Consider the following 22,629-nt stretch of genomic DNA (forward strand, 5'->3'; position numbering starts at 1 on the left):
TTTTTTAGAAAACTGCAACAACCGTTAGCTTGTAACAATGTATACATCTGTTCATCCAAAACAGAGACCTTTCACCATGACTCAAATAAAACGATCATCAGCATCAACAGACAGTGCCCATGTACAAACCCAATACCTTTTAGGAATCATCATTTTCATGGATGTGGTTTTGGTTTCAGGTTGAAACTTCAAGCTGACCTAGATTTGAATTCAGCTGGGATTTTATAACCAACAGGAGGCATGTCTGGTCCCAGATTATGCAACATATTGCATGAGACCATTAATATCAGAACAATTAACCTGCTATTACTTTGTAACAGTACGAGTTGTAACTGTGTGTTCTGGACATTAAAACACACCTTACAGAAATACTTACAGTCTTGGAATGTTTGCAAATGTTTATGTGAATGTTACACTGGAGAATAAATTATTATGTGCTGAATACGTAATGTAGGAGCGTGAACAAATATAGTTTTTGCATAGTGTCATAGTGCATCTGTGCATGCATGGATACATACAGATGTGTATACTTGTACAGTATGTCTGTGCATTTTTATTCTTGCATGCATGTGTACTTTTATTCCTGCCTATGTAAAATTTGTGCAGTCAAGTAGGTTGAAAATTGCATGCTGTGGCTTGAGCCCCTGCTAGTTTTTATCTGCACTGTACTTAACTCAGCTGTACAACTCATCCATATTTAATAACCAGCCTGCCATAGTTTGACCTTCGTCTTGGCTACCAGAAACAGAAAATGTGACACATCTCATCCGTTGCCCTACAGTACATGAAGCGGTTATGATCATATCATCTGTGTTGTGTTCTCCTATCACTTTGGCAATGCCATTTAAATAACTGAGGTTTGTATAAAGAGAGGATGATTACGGTCTAGATGAGGGCTGCTTTAAAGTGACAGTCTGACAACTGCACTTATTCACAGTGAAACTTATACAGTTGACAATAGACCAATATTATCTATACTCTGCTGATTATATATTTGCTGTTATTTAGCTGTTATAATTATAATCACTATTGAATCTACAAAGAGTATCTATTACACACTGCAGTAACAATAAAACTAATTTAATTGAATACTCAAGTACTCCTCAAAAAGGAAATGCCATTTAGACATAAATTATGTTTTTGCAATTTCCAGACCCTTCTGTTGGGAGCAGAAGATACACAATCACATAAAGATACACATGTGGCTGCACATACAAGCATACATACACACACACAAACACAAACAGACACATGCTGTCAGGGTGAAGGGAGGCAGTGAAAAATGCAGGCATGGGAGCTATGGCAGCTGTGCCCCCAGCAGCTTGCATCTGGTCCAATCTGGTAACATGCTCCTCCTCCAACATGCTGCACACACGCACACACACACACACACACACACACACACACACACACACACACACCTGCCAACTACACCTGCTTCTTGAGCCAACTGAGCACTGCCGTTCAAAGATGGGTTTGGCAGCAGAGAGTTTAGATGACTGTGGATTGAGCACACAAAGCTTGGATTTGGCTTTTTCAACTCAAAATATTTACTTCATGGTTAACCGTTAACATTCAATTTTATTGCAGATTTTTAATACACTTATCTTATTCTGAAACCCATATCTGTTAGTTTCTTAAGTTGATAAAATCTGATTAGAATTATTTAATTCAACTTTAAATAAAATCTAAGAGAAAAATGTCTTCCATGGGTTCATAATTGACTCTATTAAACAAGGAGAAAGGGCCTGCTAATCACTGGCAGATAAAAATGAGTCTTCTCCCTGGCTTTGACAGTGTTATCTTCTACAGTATATGGTGCATGGTGGGCCCAACAAAATGTGATTAAAATGAATGACAGAGGCTATCTGCTTTTTCTCTGCAGGTCCGTATATTCCCTTACCTGATTGGTCGAGAGTCAGCCTTCGCAGATAATCTGAAATGGATGGCATGTGCTAACAAAGGTGGGTTCTTACAACACATGCATAGACCTCTGTGCTTTTTTCTACTTCTAATCTGTTTTAGCAGAATAAAGTTTCTGAATGCTGCTGTCAGCCGAAAATGAATACATTACGAGCTCTGAATTTGGGTTACGGTTAGGTTTTTTATTTAATTTTTATTTTTTGGCATATGTGTCTGTGTGTGTGCATGTAGTTGCATAGACGTGTTTTTCAATGCTCATCAGTATAAGCATGTGTATGTGACAGCAGGCAGATGGTTCCAGTTGCACAGACCATATATGCCACATTACATCTTCATTTAAGCCTAAAGTCCAAACTATCTTGGTGATACACCACTTTCCAGTTGCTTTGTGTGTGGCAATGGTTGTCTCGGTGTGTAGAGCACTTTACTTCAGGTTCTATATTTAGCTGGGCGGTGGGTAACAGAGACAGTCTGGCTCCATTTCCTCAGGCTGCTGTAGATAAGACAAGCCATAGGTCACACAAGGGGTGTGCATGGATATATGTGTGTAGATAAGAGGACAAGGGCAGTTTCGCTTGGAAGTAATGATATCCGAGAACCCATCCAGTCAGTTTGAGGGTGATGATGAGACCTGCCTGGGTGTCGTGCAACACAACACAAGTGCGTGTGTTTTTATGCCGCATGATGATTCAGACTTGTGACCGTGACATCCTCTCCAGTCTGCAGCAGCTGTGCAGAACAGTCTTCGCTCTGCTCCCGAGGCACAACATCTCTACAGCAGAAAATTTAGGTTTACTTCTTCACTGTTTTACTTTAAGTAATTTTGCTGGTGAAAGTAAGGTAAAGTGTTGTGTTGTCTGCCCTGTCACTGAAGGCTATGATGACAAAATCTCTCCCTATTGCCTTTGATTGGAGCAAAGAATATTGTTAACAGTGTGGAGACTTGCAACCAATCCAAAAATGACATTTGACACCCTGTGACCGTGACACTAATATAGAGATGACTAGATAGAGCACTTTTTTTATATGTTGACAGTATACAGTATATTCCATCAGTTAATGTCCTATGACCTCCAAACATATCAAACATACAATATATGGCCAACGATATGTAGACTGGGCTGTACTTTTATGTACATTTTGTTTGGGCTAGATTCAGTTAAGAAAAAAAACTTAATGCTACATGATATTTTAGATAATAAGTTCCAACTTTGTGGATACAGTTTACTACGAGAGGGTCTCCTGCTGTGTGTGGGTCTGTCTTTGGGAAGCTAACGTACTGTTCGCCAGCCCTATACAGTATTTCTTGTTAAGCCCTGAATATAGCACAGTTATCACAGAGCCCATGCTTTGTCTTCACTGCCACAGAAGAGAAATCATAAGCCTTTGTGAAGGCTTGCTAATGTTACCAGCAGCCAAGTGTGAGAGGCACTAAATAACTGGGACTACGTTAAGCCAGTGTCCCACTTTTATACTCAATGTACAAAATATACCTCAGAGTTTTGCCTATTACGTCACGGTTGAGGACGGGCCACAGATTTCATCTCAGCTGTACTTTCAAATCCAAGCATACACATACAGGCTAGTTTTGGGCAGAAAATAACACATTTTAAACACAATATATAGCCTATATATGTGTTTTTGGAAAAACACCCATATTAACACAACAAGAATCTATGTGATTATGTGTGAAAAGAAATAGTGTGGAGTTCATCTTTAATGCTCATGGTTTTGGAATCTCATGTTAAACAATCACATATAGGTTTATGTTAGAGCTTAGATCGGACCCAAAAAATCAAGCCCGACCCTACCCGAGCCCGTGCATGTTGCGTCCGAGCCCGGCCCGGCCCGACACATTAACTTTAATTATGAGCCCAAGCCCGATTTCAACCCGACAATTTTTTAGTACGAGGGCCGACTGACGTTCTCAACTACAATTCCGAGTTGTTTAAACTACAGAAATCTGTTTAGAATTATCTTAATAAATACAGGTAATGTAACAAGGATGAAGCATGTAAACTGCGCTGTTTGTTTATTCAGAATGGAATGGATCGCAAATGGACCCGAATGAAGAAACGTAAAAAAAACCTCGACCCTAGCTCCCTCAGCCGAATAGTGTGGGTAACAGATCAAGGCAGCAACATAATCATAGCCCTGGAACCATATAGGAGACTTTCTTGTCTCGATCACCTAATTAATACTGTCCTTCGGCACGGTCTGAATGCTGATGCACTGGCCGTGAACAGTGCTGCAGATGGGGGAGACACGATGTAGCACAGTTTACCCACACTCAAGTCAGTGCAGGACATACACCCAAAGCTACGGGAGAAGCTGGAGAGGCATGTTTTTCTCCCCACCGAATAAGGCTAATAAAGTAATGATTAAAAAAACACAAATGCTTGATCAAGGGCCCGGCCCGGCCCGAGGATAGCAGCCGAAAATATCGGGTCCGGTTCGGGCTCGGGCAGAGAATCTAAACTCTAGTGCATGTTACGTAATCCACATATTTGTAATGTAGCTAGGCCTGTCATGATAACAAATTTTGCTGGACGATAAATTGTCCCAGAAATTATTGCGATAAACGATAATATTGTCGTTCTGAGACCATTTTCATCTAATATAATGATAATGGAATAATAATGCAGGTAAACCCTTTCAAAGATCAATACACTTTTATTTCTAAAGAATATTTAACACTGGAACTGGAAGAGATTTTAAATATCCACAATATGTCTTTGATCTCCTTTAGTATGTCAGTATGTCGTCTTTCACGCTGTTGGCAATTCATACTGGCTGTCAAATGTTTGCAGCATTCGTCGAGTGTTTGTGCGATAGACTACAGACTCTGTACTACATTTAACAATTATTTAACACTAAATATTAAATTTAAATAATATATAATTAATAAATGAAATCTATCTATATGGCTATTTGCCACATGGCAAGTAAATGTTTGTACCAAAATAGTTCTGTCTTCATTTTGGTGCAGGTCGGAGCTTCGTGGGGGCGGGCTGACACACACACACACACACACACACACACACACACACACACACACACACACACAAACACTGGCATAACTCTGACACACTTTCCGCACTCCGTGTCCGCGGACAGCCTTAGGCTTGTACCGTTAATGTTCTGTGCATTGTTGGACACATGCAGCCACTTTCCTGAAACCGCTTGCGAGACTGACAAGGCCACAGCGGCGTGTATGTCCGAGCCTGTCTCCACCACCTCCACCTGCAGGTTGTCAACTGTGGTTTGGAATGAAAGGGAGAAAACAGGACGCCGAGTAACATGGCGGATATCGCTCATATACTTTTTTTTTTTTTGACGGCGCCTTAACTGCAAAGTGCTGCGGGAAACCCTGCTCAAACAACTAGCATTTTCTGTTTCTCTCTCCGCCAAGAGTCCCGCCCACACAAAGACCATGCGACTGACAAGAGGGTTCACTCCTCGTTACGCTAAGGAACCGAGAGTGGTCCTCCAGTCTCTTTGGTAGAGAGAGAGAGAGACAAGGAAAACAAACAAGCATGCAAATGGCAATTATCGCGGCCGTAGAAATTATCGAGCTCATTTTTTTTATCGTGCGATTAATTGATTTATTGACTATCGTGACAGGCCTAAATGTAGCTTTGCCTCACATCATGACATCTTTCACCTCCACCCTGTCCACTATTTTCATGCATCAGGACACCTGTTGTGTCTTTTTGCCTACATATTACCCAAACCAAGGTCCTTTAACAATATATTAGTGGCCCTATCCTGCCCAGACCATGCTGTGAGTGTCCTATCCTGTATGTACGACAGATGTACCATGTCACTGAATGCAGGGAGCGCTCATATTTTCACTCTCTAGCTCATCTCACTGACCCCAGTGGCCTAGCCCGAAGGACGCCCTCAGCCTTCCAAAGGGAGCAGTCATTCTAAACTCACCACTGTGATGAACGATGCAGTTAGATGGAGGCAGCTGGCTTTGTGTGCGATGCAAGTCTGTATGTGTGTGTTCTCATTTTATTGTCTGCTGGAATAATAGCAGGATCTGAACTTTACTGAGGATGAAAGGGAGGAATCTGTCAAGGTTCACTTCCAGGTCAAGTTCGGGGGCAAGTGCATTCTTGTTGCTATAGTGATTGCAGTAATCATGTGGCTTTGATGCTTCCAGTGTTAGTGTATGATATGAGATTTTAGCCTTTTTAATTTCTTTACTGTGGTTGCAGATTTTAAATTAGATTATCATTGACAGATCCTGTCCTTAGTTATTTGTTGGCATACATCACATCCTTCATGGATCTGTGTATTGTATCTAGACTCTACCTCTTTTCTCCCTGGAGTAAAGGTCGTTGCCGGGAACGATGACCCTAAAATCTATTTCCTCCAGCTATGATTTTCTCCTTGACTGCCTCACGGTGATGGAGGCAGTTTGCTGTTTTTACGGATCAGTGGAAATGTGGTGGTCTCTCTCTTTTCCCTTATTCTCTATGCCACTTCTTGTCATCTCTCTCCCTCTGTCTGTTGCTGTTGTTGTGAATCCCTCTCTTCCTCTCCCCAAATCTGCTCCCCTGCTGAGATAACAGTATATTTCCTCCTGCACATGCACATTAGCAACATAATGGCGGCATTACCAGTGTAGGAAATGGCATTGCATTTGGTTTAACTTAGATAGTTTTTCCATTGCATTTACATACCACTTAACCATTCACAAACCCATGCTGGTTCACTGCAGGGAATTCTTCAGCTATTACTCATACCAGTATGAGATACCCCATGTATCCAGGTTTCCGTCTGCTTTATCAAGCAAATATCTGCTGCCTACAATACTGTATTCCAGATGTAGTTTCTCTCTGCTTTGGTACCAAGGTAAATAAAATGGGAGTGATGGCTTGGAAAAGATGATATATCCAAGCTGATATTGGATGTGACACTTGCTGCTATGTGTAACAGTATTGGAGACACTTTCATGGCAGCATTGTGAGTGAGGAGACTGGACCTGTTCACTCTCCATTGTACGCAAGCATCTAAGTTAAATGATCCATCATAATTTATTTCTTCCTCTTCCTCTCTCTGCTCAACAGGCTACTTCACTCAGATTTCCACATTGGCAGATGTGCAAGAGAATGTGATGGAGTATCTTCACGTGTTGAGTCGTCCCAAGGTGATTGACCAGGAGCATGACACGGTGTGGACTGAGGCCTACATCGACAACACTGTGAGTTGACTATACCTTCTCTCACATAATAGTGGACTCCAGTTCCCCTAGTCTTCGCTTTCCACCCACTGGGTTGTGGGCACAGAATATTCTCTGATCGATTCACAGATTCCAACTTATTCTACTAAAACATAATCCGTAATGCACAAAAAGTATATTTACATGTTCAGGATCGATGACTTATATAATCCAAAGGAAATTGTAGTGATACAATGCAAGCAGAGGCCTGACAGTGTGTTTTGCCTTGTGTACGTCTCAGACTGAATGTGTGAAAGTATGTGTGAGCAGCAGATGGAACCATTAAGTCAATGAGCCTCCTGTGAGTGTTTGGGAGTTGTGTAACGTGAGTAGAACATACTGGGGCAAATTGGTGAGTTAGTCTCTGATCTCTCATACACTGGCCAAACACACGCAGCTTATTTTCACTATAATATTTCTCAGCAAACTCATATAATCACATGCATTGCTAAATCCCCTGTACAAGCTTTAAAGTTCTCTGGCACATATATTATCATCGCTAAAACACCCCGAAGGGTAACGCCTGACCTACAGTATAGGATCCTCTGCTAAAACCACCATCAATGTGTAAACAAGTGTCTTTACAATAAGAAATAGCGCATGTTATATGTATGCTCCTTTTTGAAAGTTTTTTTGGGGCAATGGCTGCAAAAGTTTTGTTTTGGTACAGCATCTACAGCACAGCTAATGCTTAACAGCAGAAAAACTACTACTTTGGACCAAACGTGCAGGCTGTGTGTGTGGACTTAGGCCAGCGTGGATCCGCATTTTCATACTCTCCGTGTGGTCGCTGGGATGGTACCTGTTCAGCTGATGGAAAAGATTTGGTTGTGTTTCCCATCCTGGTTGGCCCCAACCGAGGACATGTTTTGCAGAACGGCTTAATCTGCTCATTGTTGATTTAGTATAATCCGAACCATTTCCACACTACTGACGTCGTGTAACCCTTTTTTATCAACAATGCCTTCAGCTTGAGAGGATAATGCGAGTTCACGTTCATGTCCAACATCACTTCCGTTGCCCTTAGCTCCACTTTTGCTGTCAAAGACTGTTCCTCGATCAATAAGTATTTCCCCCTAACGTTACCTAAACCTGAACCAAACCTTATCTCTAGCCATAACTATGGATGGGGGCGCTACGCCTTTTAACAGGAGGGAAACACTATTCAATGTGGACACACACTTGGACACAACACCGGCAACTCAAACGCTCACAATAGGAAGTGGGCGTGTCCGGTATCCAAGGCAAAAAGGTAGACTCTGGCAGTTGTGTTATCGGCTAAATATGTCCAAAGCTTATCATCAGTATCGACCTGAATTTTATCGCAATCTCGTTTCGAGATTGTTTTGTTGGCCAGCCATAAAGAGTGAATAGCAGCCATTTCTCCTCCACTATTTATGAATGGAATATGAGAGAGAGCTTCCTAAATGCTATGCTATTAACAGCAACTGCATGAAAATTGATTCTTTCCCTCTGCGATCCTCTTCATATTCCTTTTACCTTTTTCTGTCTTCCTCTGCTTATTTCCTTCTCTTTGCCCTCATTATCCCCATCCATTTATCACAGTCAAAGTGCATTCACCCAACACTGACTCAACACTAACAGTTTAAGTGTTGCTTCCTCTGCTGTGACCCTCCCAGCCATAAAGTTCTCCTCTCTTGATACAGTCACTGTTTTTAAAGTTGCAGTCAATGTCAGTGGATTTTACACGCCCATAGATGCTGGCACTCCATTTAGTGGAAACTGCACTGAAAGGCTTTTTTGACACTTATCCACAAACGTATTGACCCTTTCTCTCCTCCCCTCCTCCTTAATCTGTTCTCTTTAGCTCCCCCAAGCACAAAAGGTAAAAAACAATCTGATTTGAGGTCATCGCTGTATTGTGCTGTGTTGAGGCCTGGTGTGTGTTCATGTGCATTTCATGTGCATGTGCGTTTTGGTCTCCAATCTCTTCGAGATGACGGCATAATTTGGGTGAACTAACTACCATACTGACCCATGGCATTTTCTTGTGTGTCAGTGTCGTATGTCGCTCCTCAACCTCCTGATTCAAACCATGCATCGTGGTTGTCAAAGGTTCAGTTGATCGCTCTCTTATGCACGTCTGATCATGCACACGCACACGTCTGTGCACACGCTCACACTCATTCATCATTGGTGATGCTGTGTTGGCCGTGCTTTGCCAGTATCTCCGGGGCTGGCAGTGTGACCATATGTGTAAATGTGAGGCTACGTTTTTGCTCTTTTGCCTGTGTGGTTTTGGTGTGAAAACAAGATTGCCTGTGTTATTTGTTTTGGTAGAATTCTCCAGAATAAGCTGTTTTGTCATCTTAGGGGTGAAAATCCAATAGCCTATAATGACTGGTGGGATGATCTGTTCTGATGCCTTTTTATCGTTTTCAGTGTTTTATTTTTCAGTGTTTTATGAATCATATGTGGGTTGAGATAAGAAGCTCTATAATCATAACAATGATGATGATGGAACAGAAGAGTGCTCTGCCCCTCCCATCAGCATGAGCTGGGCACAGAGCAGTCCCATTAGACAGCTGGCAGGCCATATGTCTGACATAGTACTGTTATAGTGTGATAGATCCAAGCTTATTGACATTGAAGCGGCTCAGCAGAAAACAGAAATAGATATCACATTGTCAGACATGATAATTGGGATTAGCAAGGAATCTGCACTGCTTCTTTGCATGTAATCATCCCAGCACAGCTCTCGCCTGGGTGCGAGGAGCGCACATACACAAAGTAAAACAGACAGTGACAGAAAGAGACACACACACACACACACACACTCCCCCTGCATGGTGATAGTGTCTGATAAGAAGTTCACAGAACTGGGATTGGCTCAGTGTGTTAGGAAAGTGATGAGCATCTGGTATTTATGTTCCAGGGCTGATGTGTATCATCTTTCCAGATGTACCCTTCATCCTATCTTTTTGCTCTCCTCTCCCTATCCCTCTCAGTGCAACCCAATAATCTATCTAGCCTCTCCCCTTTCTTTCTCTGTTTCACTTTGCATCCCCCCCACCTGTGCTCTCCCATCCTCTCCTGTTCTCCTCCCACTCCCTCCTCACCTTCGTCTCACCAGCTTCATCCATCATTCTCTGGCTCATTTGGCTTTGTTTCCCACTCTGTCGGATGAACTGACACTGGAGCTCAGGGATGGTGGGAGGGAGGTGGTGGTGAGAGGAATGTGTTGGGGGCGATATTTGAGGACAAGTGTATGGAGGGTGAGAGAAAAAATGTAAGAGATTTGAAGAGACAGTTGGGAGGAGAACATAAATGGATGTAAAGAAGCACGTGGGGTTGTGAAAAGGGTTTTTGCACTGAAGTTCAAAGAACAAGATTGATACTTGGTTAAACACAAAGACAGATGGGAAAGCTACGAGCAGTTGATTACCTTTTGATGACAAATTGAAGTAGTAGGCTGTTGTAAAAATGTCATGACAGGTGAATATAACAACAATGTTAATTGTGATTGAGGCAATTGAGAGCTTTCATAGATGTGCCAGGTCCGTGCCAGCTCTGCTCCCCTTTCGGTACGTGTTCATTTTCACACAGGAGCCTACAGGGGGCTTTGGCTCAAGGGCTTACACACACCAACATAATTAAACCCATTCTCCTAGAAAACAAGGGTCACCTCGTCCACCAGAACACAATTTGTCACAGCAACCTAGATTACGAGGTGTCCTATGAGACAGCAAACACGGGGCAGGGTGTGTGTATCTGAGCCCTCTGAGGGGTGCAAGTGTGTGGGTATGTGTGAGTATTTGTGTCAGTGGGGAGCGAGTGTATTTGAGTCCAGAGGGGTTCTTTTTTCATTATCTGACCCACAGCAGGGGATAGGACTTACACACCCCATTTGCTCTGACTGATAAAGATAAAGCCATGGAGGCAATGATGATGCCGATTCGGCCCAAATGTGTGTTGAGTTCTGACCTTGCATTAGAGGTTGCAGGTTATGTATTATATGTCAAATTCTAGATACAGAGCACTCCCCTAGAGACTTGGGGCATGGTCATGTTGTAGGACACTCATTTAGGGTTCAAGGAAGTGCCTCTTTCCTCTCCTGTGTTTGGATAATGAAGCACAGGTTTAAAGGTCTTTACTCATCTGGGTGAGGAGCTGTAGCTGTGCCGTTAGCTTTGAATCCAACAGATGCAGTTGCTGGCTGCCTTTCTCCATGCAGCTCTTGTTATCTTCTTAATTACAGTATGTAATTTCCCAGAGCAGCTGGACAAGCTGGTTTTCGCCAAATGCACATATACTGAAAATAAAAAACATAGATTAGTGTTGAAGTACAAACAGTACACATTTGATGGGACTGCTCAACAACAGCTCATGGGGATACACAATAAATCTCTAGTCCATACATCCGCTGACCGGTGATACATGATCCAATAGACCTGAGCTTGGAAATAGATTTCGTATTTTTAGATGAGGCTTTGCTCGTTTTGGCTGTCCTTTGATCGATCCTGTTCTCCAGCAGCAAGGATGTGCATTGTTACAGCAGCTGTACTTAGGTGTGTGTTCTCTCTTTGATGTCCAGTCTTGCCTCTTGGATTGCTATTATCAGCTGTCTAGGCTCGGGTCACAAATTCCCCTTTCCCCACTGTCTGAAGGAGACAGAATGGATGCTAGCAGTTTCCTGTCATTACCTATTATTACTGGAGTTAATGAGCGCTGCGGGAAGGAAAGTGTACAGGAAGTGTGTAATGCTCAGTTAAGAGGATTGGTTAAATGGGGTAGTTCCCCAAGAAAAGTACTATGCTGGTATCTTATATTTAAGTCTGTCTAGACTAATACTCAGTTGATTGCCGCAGCCGAAATAGATCATACGCAACATGATTTTTGTTTTTAACCACCCCATCTAACTTAACACATTTGTAGATTGGGTTCTGGGATTCATATTGCATTTAAAGTACCAATTACTTACATAAACTGCGTGAGTGACTGACATTTCTGAGTGGACAAGGTCAGACCACTTTTTGCCGAGTGTGAAGCCTTCCCCCAGTATCTTCATAACAGTGTCAAGCTTTCATCTCTAATGGATATCATCGTCAGATACAGACAGCCGCTGGAAAGATAAATATCATAATTATTCCAGCAGTCTTTAGGGAGGGAAGATACCCAGATTCAAACTAGAAGCTTTGCCTTTGGATAAGTTTATTCTGCAAGAGATCAAAGGCAGGCTGGTGATTGAACACATTTTAAGGCAAATAATAAACATGAATAAAACATGTCATTGAAGAAGATAATATGACTAGGTCTGCTGCAGCATTCCTATCAGGTTCACTACTTAAGGAACCAATGTTATGCAGCTTGAGATAATCACTCATTGAGTGTCTTTAAGCAAGATGATTCTTATAATGTGCATGATTCCATGTAGTTACGTTTCTTTTGTAAATATAATGTTTCATCATTAGCTTCCCTCTTTTCCCTCCCTCTGTCTCTCTTTCTCCTTCCTTACCCTCTCATTTGCTATCTTTCACTTTTTCTTCCCTCATGAATCACTCAGATGGATGATGGTCAAGGTCCGGTTCTGATGACCACAGTGGCAATGCCAGTGTTTAGTACCAAGAATGAGACTGTAAGTGTACATAAAGTGCAATACAACCAATAGCACATTCACTGCCACTTTTTTTCTAACAAGCAGTTTAGTATAATTGATAAAACTATGCAATTACGTATTGCATAACTCACAAGGAATTAGGGTTTGAGACAATAGACACAAATTGTGAAATAATGTTTGTCTTTGATAGACACTAATTTCAGTTTGATTGGAGTCTGTAAATGAGGACACAGTAGAGCTTCACTAATTAAATATATATTATAGATTGAAATGGTTTATGTCATAAACAGTGGATCTGTAAGAGACTGTGTTGTTTAATTAACCTTTAAAACGCAACCTAAGAATATCTGTAATGTGTGTGCTTCCAGAGGAACCGTGGCATCCTGCTCGGGGTGGTTGGGACAGACGTGCCTGTCTCTGAGCTGCTCAAGACCATCCCCAAATATAAGGTACAGCTATTAGAGATACCCCTCTAGACCGTCACACTTTTTTATAATCATATCTTCTGAACCATGGTTGAACTTTGTGAATGGTCAGTGTATATTTTGGTCATTTGATTTTCATTTCATAAACAGGTATTAAAAAAACAAAAAACGAATGGTTATTTGATTTTTGTTTTAAAATACAAAATTGGAAATTGAAATACAAGGCGTTCTTTTTCCTGGTCAAAAGGGGATGAGAGAGATTTAAAAATATGCTTTGATATTCATTTCTATTTCATATAGACAACAAATAAAACCACTCGAAAATAGAAACGAAAAAAGGCCTGTTTTTTCATATTCAGAGACCAGATGTAGTCATTTCCAATGCAACAGCACCAGTGTACCAGTGTTGCTTTCAGCACAGGCTAAAATGACTTTGGAACATAGACTGTTAATATTAATATTTACAGTCTATGCTTTGGAACCCTACTCTGATGATGCTTGAGCGGACTTTTATTTCATAATGTCACATTTATTTATTTCTCTCTCCCTGCCTCCCTCCGACTGTCCGTCTCTTAGTACCGGCATTATGCAACATGACCCCACACAAATTGTAACAGAAACTCTTTCAACTGATCTAGTCTCATAAATGTCTCCTCTATAACAAAAAGTCCTAAGAAATCCAAGTGGTGGAAAATATTGAAAAATACTGAAATCAGTAATGCCACTTTCTCATTGCAGTTTAAGTGACACAAGTTAAAGAGACACTACAGGTGAATAGGGAAAACATTTTAACTAACAGATATCTCCATTAAACTTCCCCAGTTGATTATTTACATTAAGATAATAATCTCTTGTATTACTTATTCTGAACGTGTATAATTATACAAATGACTGAGGTATTGTCTAATTAAATAGGTCTATATGCTAATTTGCATAAATAATGGGGTTTCAGTATTTTTCAACTTGGACTTGAACTTATATGTTATAGAGGAGACTTTTATGAGTAATAAACATTTGTCAGATTTTCTGTTGCAATTTGTGGGAGATTCACTCCTTTTTTTCTCACAAAATGCTTGTACTATCTCCCCCCGCTGAGAGACAACTTCCCCGCGAAAAGAGTCGATACCAGCTCAGGAAATAATAGACTTTCAGTTCACGGCTGTAACGTTACTGTTACATTAATGTTACTGTTACAGCGCCAAGGTCTGATCCCAGCAAACTTTCTGTTGCTGTGGTTGAGTTTACTGATCTGGCGGAGAGTCACAGGTGGTTCGGGATCAGATCATGGGGATCAGACCTCCGGTGCTGGGTCTAATATTAGTTGCTGCCGTTAGTAGCAGCTAGCTAGCAGCAGCCATCAGCCTGTTGTGACCATAGGTTGCGACCCGGGTCCCCGGTGCTGACCGATTCTGGTCCGTGTGCGAAGCTAGTGTGACCCGCATTAGCTGGGTATCAGACAAATCTGCCGAGCTTGTGTCTTATTCATGGGTGTATTAAGGTTTTATTTCCTTTGGCAGATAGTGATATGGTTTGATGCGCTATGCCAGGGATGCTAGCTAGTTGCTTTTAGTCTGAGTCTGTAAGATAACCAAACTTAATTTAAATATAACGTGCAAATAGGAAAATAAATGTTAACGGTACATATAAAATAAAGTCCCCTGAAATAAATAAATGTAAAACATATGTATAGGCTATTGAACTATATTGACTAATGTATATTGTCTCATTTATTCATGTCAGGATGTATTTCATAGCCATATTTATGTATATTTATGTAAAGAGGTGCAAAAAAACGGAGGATCAGTCGCTCAGGAAGTTTCCCTCAATTGCAAAATCAGACGCTGCGAAGCGGAAGCTAACTTCAGCGTGGTGTCAGATGAGTCCATGCAGTCTGGTCACATCATGTTTGAGCCATTTTCAGCGCAAAATCTCCTCACATTTCTTCACCTCACAAATCCTCTTGCACTCTTCCACTTCCCTGTGATATGCACACAGAGATTTCTGCACATGACAGGCCTTTTTTTCGCCATGTATAAAATCACATCAGAGTAGGAATCCAAAGTTATTTTAGCCTGTGCTGAAAGCAATGCTGGTACACTTGGCGCTGTTGTGACAACATCCGGTCTCAGAATATAAAAGACAGGCCTTTTTTCATTTCTGTTTTCTAGTGATTTTATTTTTTGTTATATGAAATAGAAAATTAAAATCAAAGCATATTTTAAATGATGAAAAGAATGAAAATGAAAAGGAAAAAACACCTTGTATTTCAATTTTCAAATTTTGTATTTTAAAACGAAAATCAAACAACCATTAGTTTTTTGTTTTTTAATACCTGTTTATGAAAGGAAAATTGAATGACCAAAAGATAAACTGACAGTGAATGCACCATTCACCTGGTTGCTAAGTCAGTAAAAAACTAAAACAAGTTACTATAAAGGATTTAGATTTTTTTTTTATATCTACACGTATGCGAATCCAATTCCACAGTGCAGTAATTGAATGCCAAACCCAGTAGCAGATAAATCAAAGGTTTTGTTGAAGTTTTCACACTGATTATTCACAGCTCCTTCCTTGGACCCTCCAATAATGACAGGAACATTATACACTATGTATACTAATGCATTCTGATAGTGTTCCCCGCCACATCCCCTGTGCTGATTTAATTTACATGTAGATCTGAAGCTTGGTTGGTTGGATGTAATTTGACATTTGAAAGTGTGTTATTTGTCCAGACGTGGATGAATTATACCATCTTCCTTGTATTGTGTAGTTCTGTGAGTTTCACCACAAAGGCAAATATTCTGCCAGTAAAAAATTACAAGGAGCTTGATTAGCCCGGATTTTCAAATCGGGACAGATTTGTCATGCATCCATTTTGTGTGTGTGTGTGTGTGTGTGTGTGTGTGTGTGTGTGTGTGTGTGTGTGTGTGTGTGTGTGTGTGTGTGTGTGTGTGTGTGTGTGTGTGTGTGTGTGTGTGTGTGTGTGTGTGTGTGATTGTGTGTATCCTCCTAGCTCGGCATTCACGGCTACGCCTTTGCAATCACTAACAACGGCTACATCCTCACCCATCCAGATCTACGGCCACTTGTGAGTATTACCTCCAGCATCATTTCGATGCTCTGTTAACTGAGAATGCACCTTATTATCATAACAATCCCTTTTAGGGCATATAGATAGAAGTTCAAATGTATTAATTTATTTTAGTACAAGCGACTGAGGAATACTAACTCTTGAGTTCATGTCAAGTCAATTACTGATTTCGTTGTCAAATTGAGATGCCGATTGACACAGAAAATGAGTGCATAGTTGTGTCTATGCACCGTGTATTGTGTGTGAATTGGCTGTGTGGTGGTATGTAGATGAGGAGAGTGTGTTCCAAGGCTCCGCTGTGCTGTGAATAGACAGAGATACAGCTTCTGAATGGCTGTGATTAACTCTATTGTACTCACTCACTCCTCTCACAAGAGGATGAGAGGAGAGAGTGCAGAGAGGGAGGGAAGGGAGATTGGGGAGAGCAAGGAACCTGCTTAATGTGAGAATAGGTGCAGGGTGACAAAGCAGGGTGCAACACTGGAAGGAAATTGAGAGATATGGAGGTATGAGAGGAAAACAGACATGGAGGAGATGAGAGAACAGACACTGACACAGACAGACAGATGGTTTAATTGCAGTCTAATTGAAGACGTTAATGAACAGTGTTTAACAACTAATGAGGGGTGGGAGGCTGTCCTCACTGGAAAGTGGGACTCAAAAGTACACACATATATAGTACACATTAATACGCCCAATAATCTGACCTCTGTCGTCATTATTTAATGTCCATTAAGAGTTGTATGTGGTTAAAAAGTTAGAATTGGAAATGCTGAAACAATTTTGACCTTATAAATGACAGATAATTAAATGAACATCACATACACATATAGCGTAGCTTAGCCTGGTTGCCTGGCAATCTTACGGTGATGACAAGACTCCAGGAAGTCACTGCTCCCGTAAAACTACAACTTGTTGTTTTTATGTAGTAATTAAACAAAAAGGATACAAGAAATATCGTCTTAATAGTGAGCTTTCCATACTGATAGGTGGACTTTTTTAGTGGTTTTTAAACCTTGAGCAGAGCCAGGCTAACTGATTTCACATGCTTTCAATCTTTTTGCTAAGCTAAAATAACTGTTGCCTGTCCTGACATATATGTCAATTATCCTTTGTCATTTGTTAGAGGCTTTCAGTTTCTGAAATTATACTTTTATCTGGTTTATATCATTGTAAATTGATTTTTATTTTTTTATTTAACAATATGAAAATGTTAGCTTGGGATCTTGAAATTGTGCTTTTAATGACAAATAGATTGTGTCATAAATAAAAATAGATTAAATGATTGTATTCAGTAGTTGCTGCCTTGGTATGGTGCAGTATATTCTTTGTGTTTCATTGTTTTCAGTATCTCTGTCTGTGCATGCATGTGTGTTTACATGGGCCAGTATGGAGATGGCAAGAAGCGAAGGAAGCCAAACTACAGCAGTGTGGATCTGTCTGAGGTGGAATGGGAAGATAAGGATGACACGGTGAGACACTTGTAGTAAATGTACATTAAGCATCATCACAGTAACCCCCCCCCTCAATACAAATATGATGTTTGAGATTTGTTATGTACTTTGTGCTGCTAGCTGAGAAATGCCATGGTCAACAGGAAGACAGGGACTTTCTCCATGGAGGTGAAGAAGAGTGTTGACAAAGGGGTGAGTAATCCATAATTCCAAAATCCACAAACGCACACAAACAAGCACTTTTCTGATGTATCCAAATGGTGAACCAGAGAAAATACTGGCAGGGAGAATCCTCTCTGCCATGGGGTTGTCACATTTGGCACAGTAATATGCAGGATTGACTAGTGGTTTTTGTTTCTGATTTTGTTTGCTCTGCATGCGTGCATTGGTGTGTGTGTGTGTGTGTGTGTGTGTGTGTGTGTGTGTGTGTGTGTGTGTGTGTGTGTGTGTGTGTGTGTGTGTGTGTGTCTGTCTGTCTGTAAGTGTGAGCCCCTTATCTCCACCAAGCACATGTTGCTGAGTACAGGAGAGACAGCAGCCCAAATTATTCTCTTTTACTACTTTCCTTTCTGAAAGAGCGAGAGACATTCAGGTGTGTGTGTGTGTGTGTGTGTGTGTGTGTGTGTGTGTGTGTGTGTGTGTGTGTGTGTGTGTGTGTGTGTGTGTGTGTGTGTGTGTGTGTGTGTGTGTGTGTGTGAGACCGTGTGTGTGTGTGCGCACATTGTATATTCAAAGCTTAGTGAAAAGCATTATACATTAGCCTGATTATTAAGCATTCAATACGTAAATAAATACACACACATACACACACACACACACACACACACTGAAATGTACACACAGATTCAGATTCACAATCCTTATCGAACTACTCACAGACTGCAAAAACATACATCCATCTGCAGAGTAACAGGTCGTGTGACAACCACAGCATGTACCCCCCCGCACCAGTAGATGGAGCCAGACTGCAGGGAATCACATCAGATAACTGCTATCACACTGCCTGCTGTTTACTGCAGTGTATAATGGAATATATTAATCTCTTTGATTTCAGAAGCGTGTACTGGTGTTGCATAATGATTACTATTACACAGACATCAAGGGGACTCCTTTCAGGTAAAGAAACTGGAGACATTTCTGTGAGCAGTGAACAAAGTTTAGAATTACTGAAGCATCAATAATCACAGTAGTCTTTGCACAACAACAAAGAACTGGTGAGTTGTCATTATAAAAAAAAATTTGTATTTGTTTTCAGTCTAGGGGTAGCTCTTTCCAGAGGCCACGGGAAGTATTTCTTCAGAGGGAATGTCACAGTTGAGGAAGGTAGGAAATCCTCTCTTTTCTTCATCTACTTTTACTCTTTTGTTTTCTGTGTCATTTCTGTCTATAGTGCTCTGCTCTCCCGCTTTCGGTTCTATTGTCTTTGTGTCTACATTTCTCACTCAGCTAACACTGTTTTACTCTGCTGCAGTGGTTTTCAGATACTTTACTGAAGAAAAAGAGTACCAATGCCACGTATGAATCCTGCTTTCAGAATTTTATTGTGCATTCTACTACAATATATATCAATTCTATACATGGAGAAATAGAAGTAATAAATAGGTATATAGGTATGTAAAAATGAAAATAAAAAGATGTGTATTATACTACTGTATAACAACATTATGTATGTAAAAATAGAGAAACTTACTAAAGCATTGCAAGTAAAAGTACTCTCTCTCTCACACACACGCACGCACGCACACACACACACACACACACACACACACACACACACACACACACACACACACACACACACACACACACATTTAGCAAAAATGAAGTGATAATAAACTTGAAAGCCACAATTGGACAGGAAGTTAATATTTCTTTAGCGGCTCCTTAGGTGTGTCCATGTCTTGACAGTGCATATGTGTGCCTCTGTGTATGTGTGTCTATTTTCATCTTCAGCCTCATATATGTTAATATTCATGTGGTGGCTCTAGTGTGTTAGTGTGTGTGTGTGTGTGTGTGTGTGTGTGTGTGTGTGTGTGTGTGTGTGTGTGTGTGTGTGTGTGTGTGTGATTGTCTGTGTGTGTGTGTGTCTGTGTGTGTGTCTGTGTGTCTGTGTGTTTCTCTAAACATGTCCATCATGTAGAGCCCTCTGAGCATGACTTGGCTCTTCCTGATCTAATTAGACCTGTCACATCCATTCAAAAAAAACATTTTTCACCCCTGGTGTGTGTTTAAGAGTGTGTGCATTTGAGGTGTAGGTGCCTACCCCTATTTCTTTTCTGTATGAGTTCATATTGAGTGCTTTTGCTTATTTTATTTGAGATATAGATTTCTTATTTTGTTTCAGGACTTCATGACTTGGAGCATCCTGATGTAGCGCTGGCAGACGAATGGTAAGAGTATAGCGACGATGCTGTATGTTTCTGTTGTGACAATATCATTCTCATCCCTTCATCAAGTCACAATTTGATTGGACTTTATTGCAAATATACTCCTATATTCCTACTTATAAAATAAAAAAAAATCTACAATCTAACTGCAATACAATAGTTATATTACAGATTGAGGATCTGCAGGTCTTTGACTTTATGGTTTGTGTCACTTGATGATTTGTGGTCACCGGGAATAGGAACCAACATCTAAGTAAATTGCAGTTAACACTTTTTAAACTAATGCTTGTAAATGGGAAAACCTTCTTTGTTTTACTTCACATTTTATTCATCATACATGCCCTGCAATGCAAAAGTAACTGAAAGCAACTGGGCTATATGATTGAGCTTGAGTTCTGATAACAATCCTAGACAGATAATTTCAAATAGCTGGTTCCAAATATGACTGTGTTACATGTTATCTTAATCAATGTCCTTGTTGTCTATTCTTGTTATATTGCAGGACATACTGCAACACAGACGAGCACCCAGAGCACCGCTACTTGTCCCAGATAGAGGCAATCAAACTTTACCTCAATGGACATGAACCCCACCTGCAATGTTAGTTAAACTCATCTACAAACTCTCCATTCCTCTCTCTGCTCATTGAGTTACTGTAGACATATTTTATGTGTTATGGCTGGTTTATGTAAAAATCTATATGTTTGCCTTGTTAGGTGACAAGGAGCTGATTCAGGAGGTTCTATTTGACGCGGTGGTGACTGCCCCTTTGGAGGCCTATTGGACAAGTCTCGTGCTCAATAAATCAGAGTGTGTGACCCACTCTTCACTTCTTTTCCCATGTTCTTAATCAAATGATTAATATGATATGATTGATAATTAATGCATGGGTTTGTATGCAGCTGTTGTCAGCGCTTCTTGCCCAAGACAAATTTCCTACGGGACAATAAAGTTTATCTTATCTTAAAACCTATGTTAATCTTTATTCTTAATAAACTCAACAAAAACTGAATTATGTAGTCAAAGACCAATTTTATTCTCTGAAATGCTAATGGTAGTGATAATGCCACAGACATTTGCAGAAAGTAAATTGTAAAAAATTGCATGAAATTACTTTTACAGACAACCAGAAATCTAAGGCTGATTTGTTGATGGTGATAGCAAATTACAATTGTGCAATGTATTTGTTATACTACACAGGAACTCTGATAAAGGGGTGGAGATAGCTTACCTGGGCACAAGAACAGGCCTGTCCAGAATTAACCTGTTTGTGGTGCCTGACGAGCTTACAAACCAGTAAGTATTCTGAGTTATGTATTCAGTCTATATGTGCGTATACACAGATATAAGCTTAGGAGTGCACGTCTTGATTGTCTCTTTGTTTATGATTCCAATGAGTATATATCCTGTTTTATGTGTGTGAATCCTCTGTATCTTCATCACCTCTGTTTCCTGTCTGCTTCAAGAGACTTCCTGACAGCTGAAGACAAAGAGGGGGTGTTTAATGCCGATCACTTCCCCCTGTGGTACAAGAGAGCAGCAGAACAAGTTCCTGGTACCTTTGTCTACTCTCTACCTTTCAACTCAGGTTAGTTGTAAATTTAAATTTTCAAAAGATGATGAATCAGTTCTCCCCTCAAAGTCAAATGTTCAGGGATAAGTCAGTTATTACTTTTAAATTATTTTCAGTTCTACACACTAGCCTTTACGAGTGTGATATAATGAATAGGCATGGGCCGGTTACCGGTTTCAAGGTATACTGTGGTTTGAAAAAGGTTGGTTTCAATACCACTAAAATTTCCCGTCATACCGTTCCTGAGGTATGACCTTTTTTTATGAGTTAAAAATCCATCTCCCTGCCAGTGTGCAGTGTTTAAAAATAAAATGCATTGTGTTCAATGGGGAAAAAAAGTTGTTTTTTACCCAGACATTTCAAAATAATACATTTTAAAGCTGTCATTGCAATTCTGCAATACCATGAAACCGTGATATTTTTGCTGAAGGTTTCAGTCAGAATCTCATACCGGCCCATGCCTTATAATGAAACTAATAGTCACTGTGAGACTGGCACCACCAATTGTCTGGAGCTTTACTGAAAAGGAAGTGGGCAAGAGTTATAAGACACACTATAAAGTCAATCAAAAGAAACTCACATTTGGTCAAATGCACTTATTAAACTTTATACTCACTTGTATTAGAAAGACCTTTTTTCATATTTCCCCTATCCCCTATTTTCCTTTTTCACCCATATTTGGTCGTTTTCTCTCGCCATTGCATCTCTACCTCCCCTTTCTCTCTTATTAATTCTGGGCTGTGTTCTTGTGGACAGGACTGATTGCTGTGGGTTGAAATAAGATACGTTAGGAAGAGGTTCAGCCCTTTCCATAGTGACTTGGCCAGAACACACAGACACACACTCACAAAAAACACACACAGGCACCTCGCACATTTGCAGTTTAACTACGTCTCTATGAAATGCTTTCTCCTCCAAAGGGAGAATGTGTTCTCATCTGTCCTCAGCCTCTGGCTTTCCATTAGTGC

The 22,629-nt window shown here is 40.5% G+C and overlaps 1 protein-coding gene across 2 annotated transcripts in view; it reads left to right on the forward strand.

Annotated features, from left to right (window-relative positions):
- The window catches only part of cacna2d3a (calcium channel, voltage-dependent, alpha 2/delta subunit 3a), a 159,239-nt gene that overhangs the window by 108,081 nt on the left and 28,529 nt on the right, over nucleotides 1–22,629 (forward strand). For both annotated transcript variants that reach the window (XM_036008563.1, XM_031316557.2), the window contains exons 11-24: nucleotides 1,886–1,964; nucleotides 7,002–7,135; nucleotides 12,678–12,749; nucleotides 13,100–13,180; nucleotides 16,170–16,244; nucleotides 17,636–17,719; nucleotides 17,822–17,893; nucleotides 18,756–18,817; nucleotides 18,957–19,024; nucleotides 20,046–20,091; nucleotides 20,591–20,688; nucleotides 20,805–20,898; nucleotides 21,289–21,384; nucleotides 21,555–21,676. In XM_036008563.1, the coding sequence (XP_035864456.1) occupies nucleotides 1,886–1,964; nucleotides 7,002–7,135; nucleotides 12,678–12,749; nucleotides 13,100–13,180; nucleotides 16,170–16,244; nucleotides 17,636–17,719; nucleotides 17,822–17,893; nucleotides 18,756–18,817; nucleotides 18,957–19,024; nucleotides 20,046–20,091; nucleotides 20,591–20,688; nucleotides 20,805–20,898; nucleotides 21,289–21,384; nucleotides 21,555–21,676 (1,183 nt within the window). The remainder of the gene's footprint in view (nucleotides 1–1,885; nucleotides 1,965–7,001; nucleotides 7,136–12,677; nucleotides 12,750–13,099; nucleotides 13,181–16,169; nucleotides 16,245–17,635; nucleotides 17,720–17,821; nucleotides 17,894–18,755; nucleotides 18,818–18,956; nucleotides 19,025–20,045; nucleotides 20,092–20,590; nucleotides 20,689–20,804; nucleotides 20,899–21,288; nucleotides 21,385–21,554; nucleotides 21,677–22,629) is intronic.

The sequence above is a fragment of the Sander lucioperca genome, chromosome 12 (genome assembly GCF_008315115.2).
Source record: "Sander lucioperca isolate FBNREF2018 chromosome 12, SLUC_FBN_1.2, whole genome shotgun sequence".
NCBI lineage: Eukaryota > Metazoa > Chordata > Actinopteri > Perciformes > Percidae > Sander > Sander lucioperca.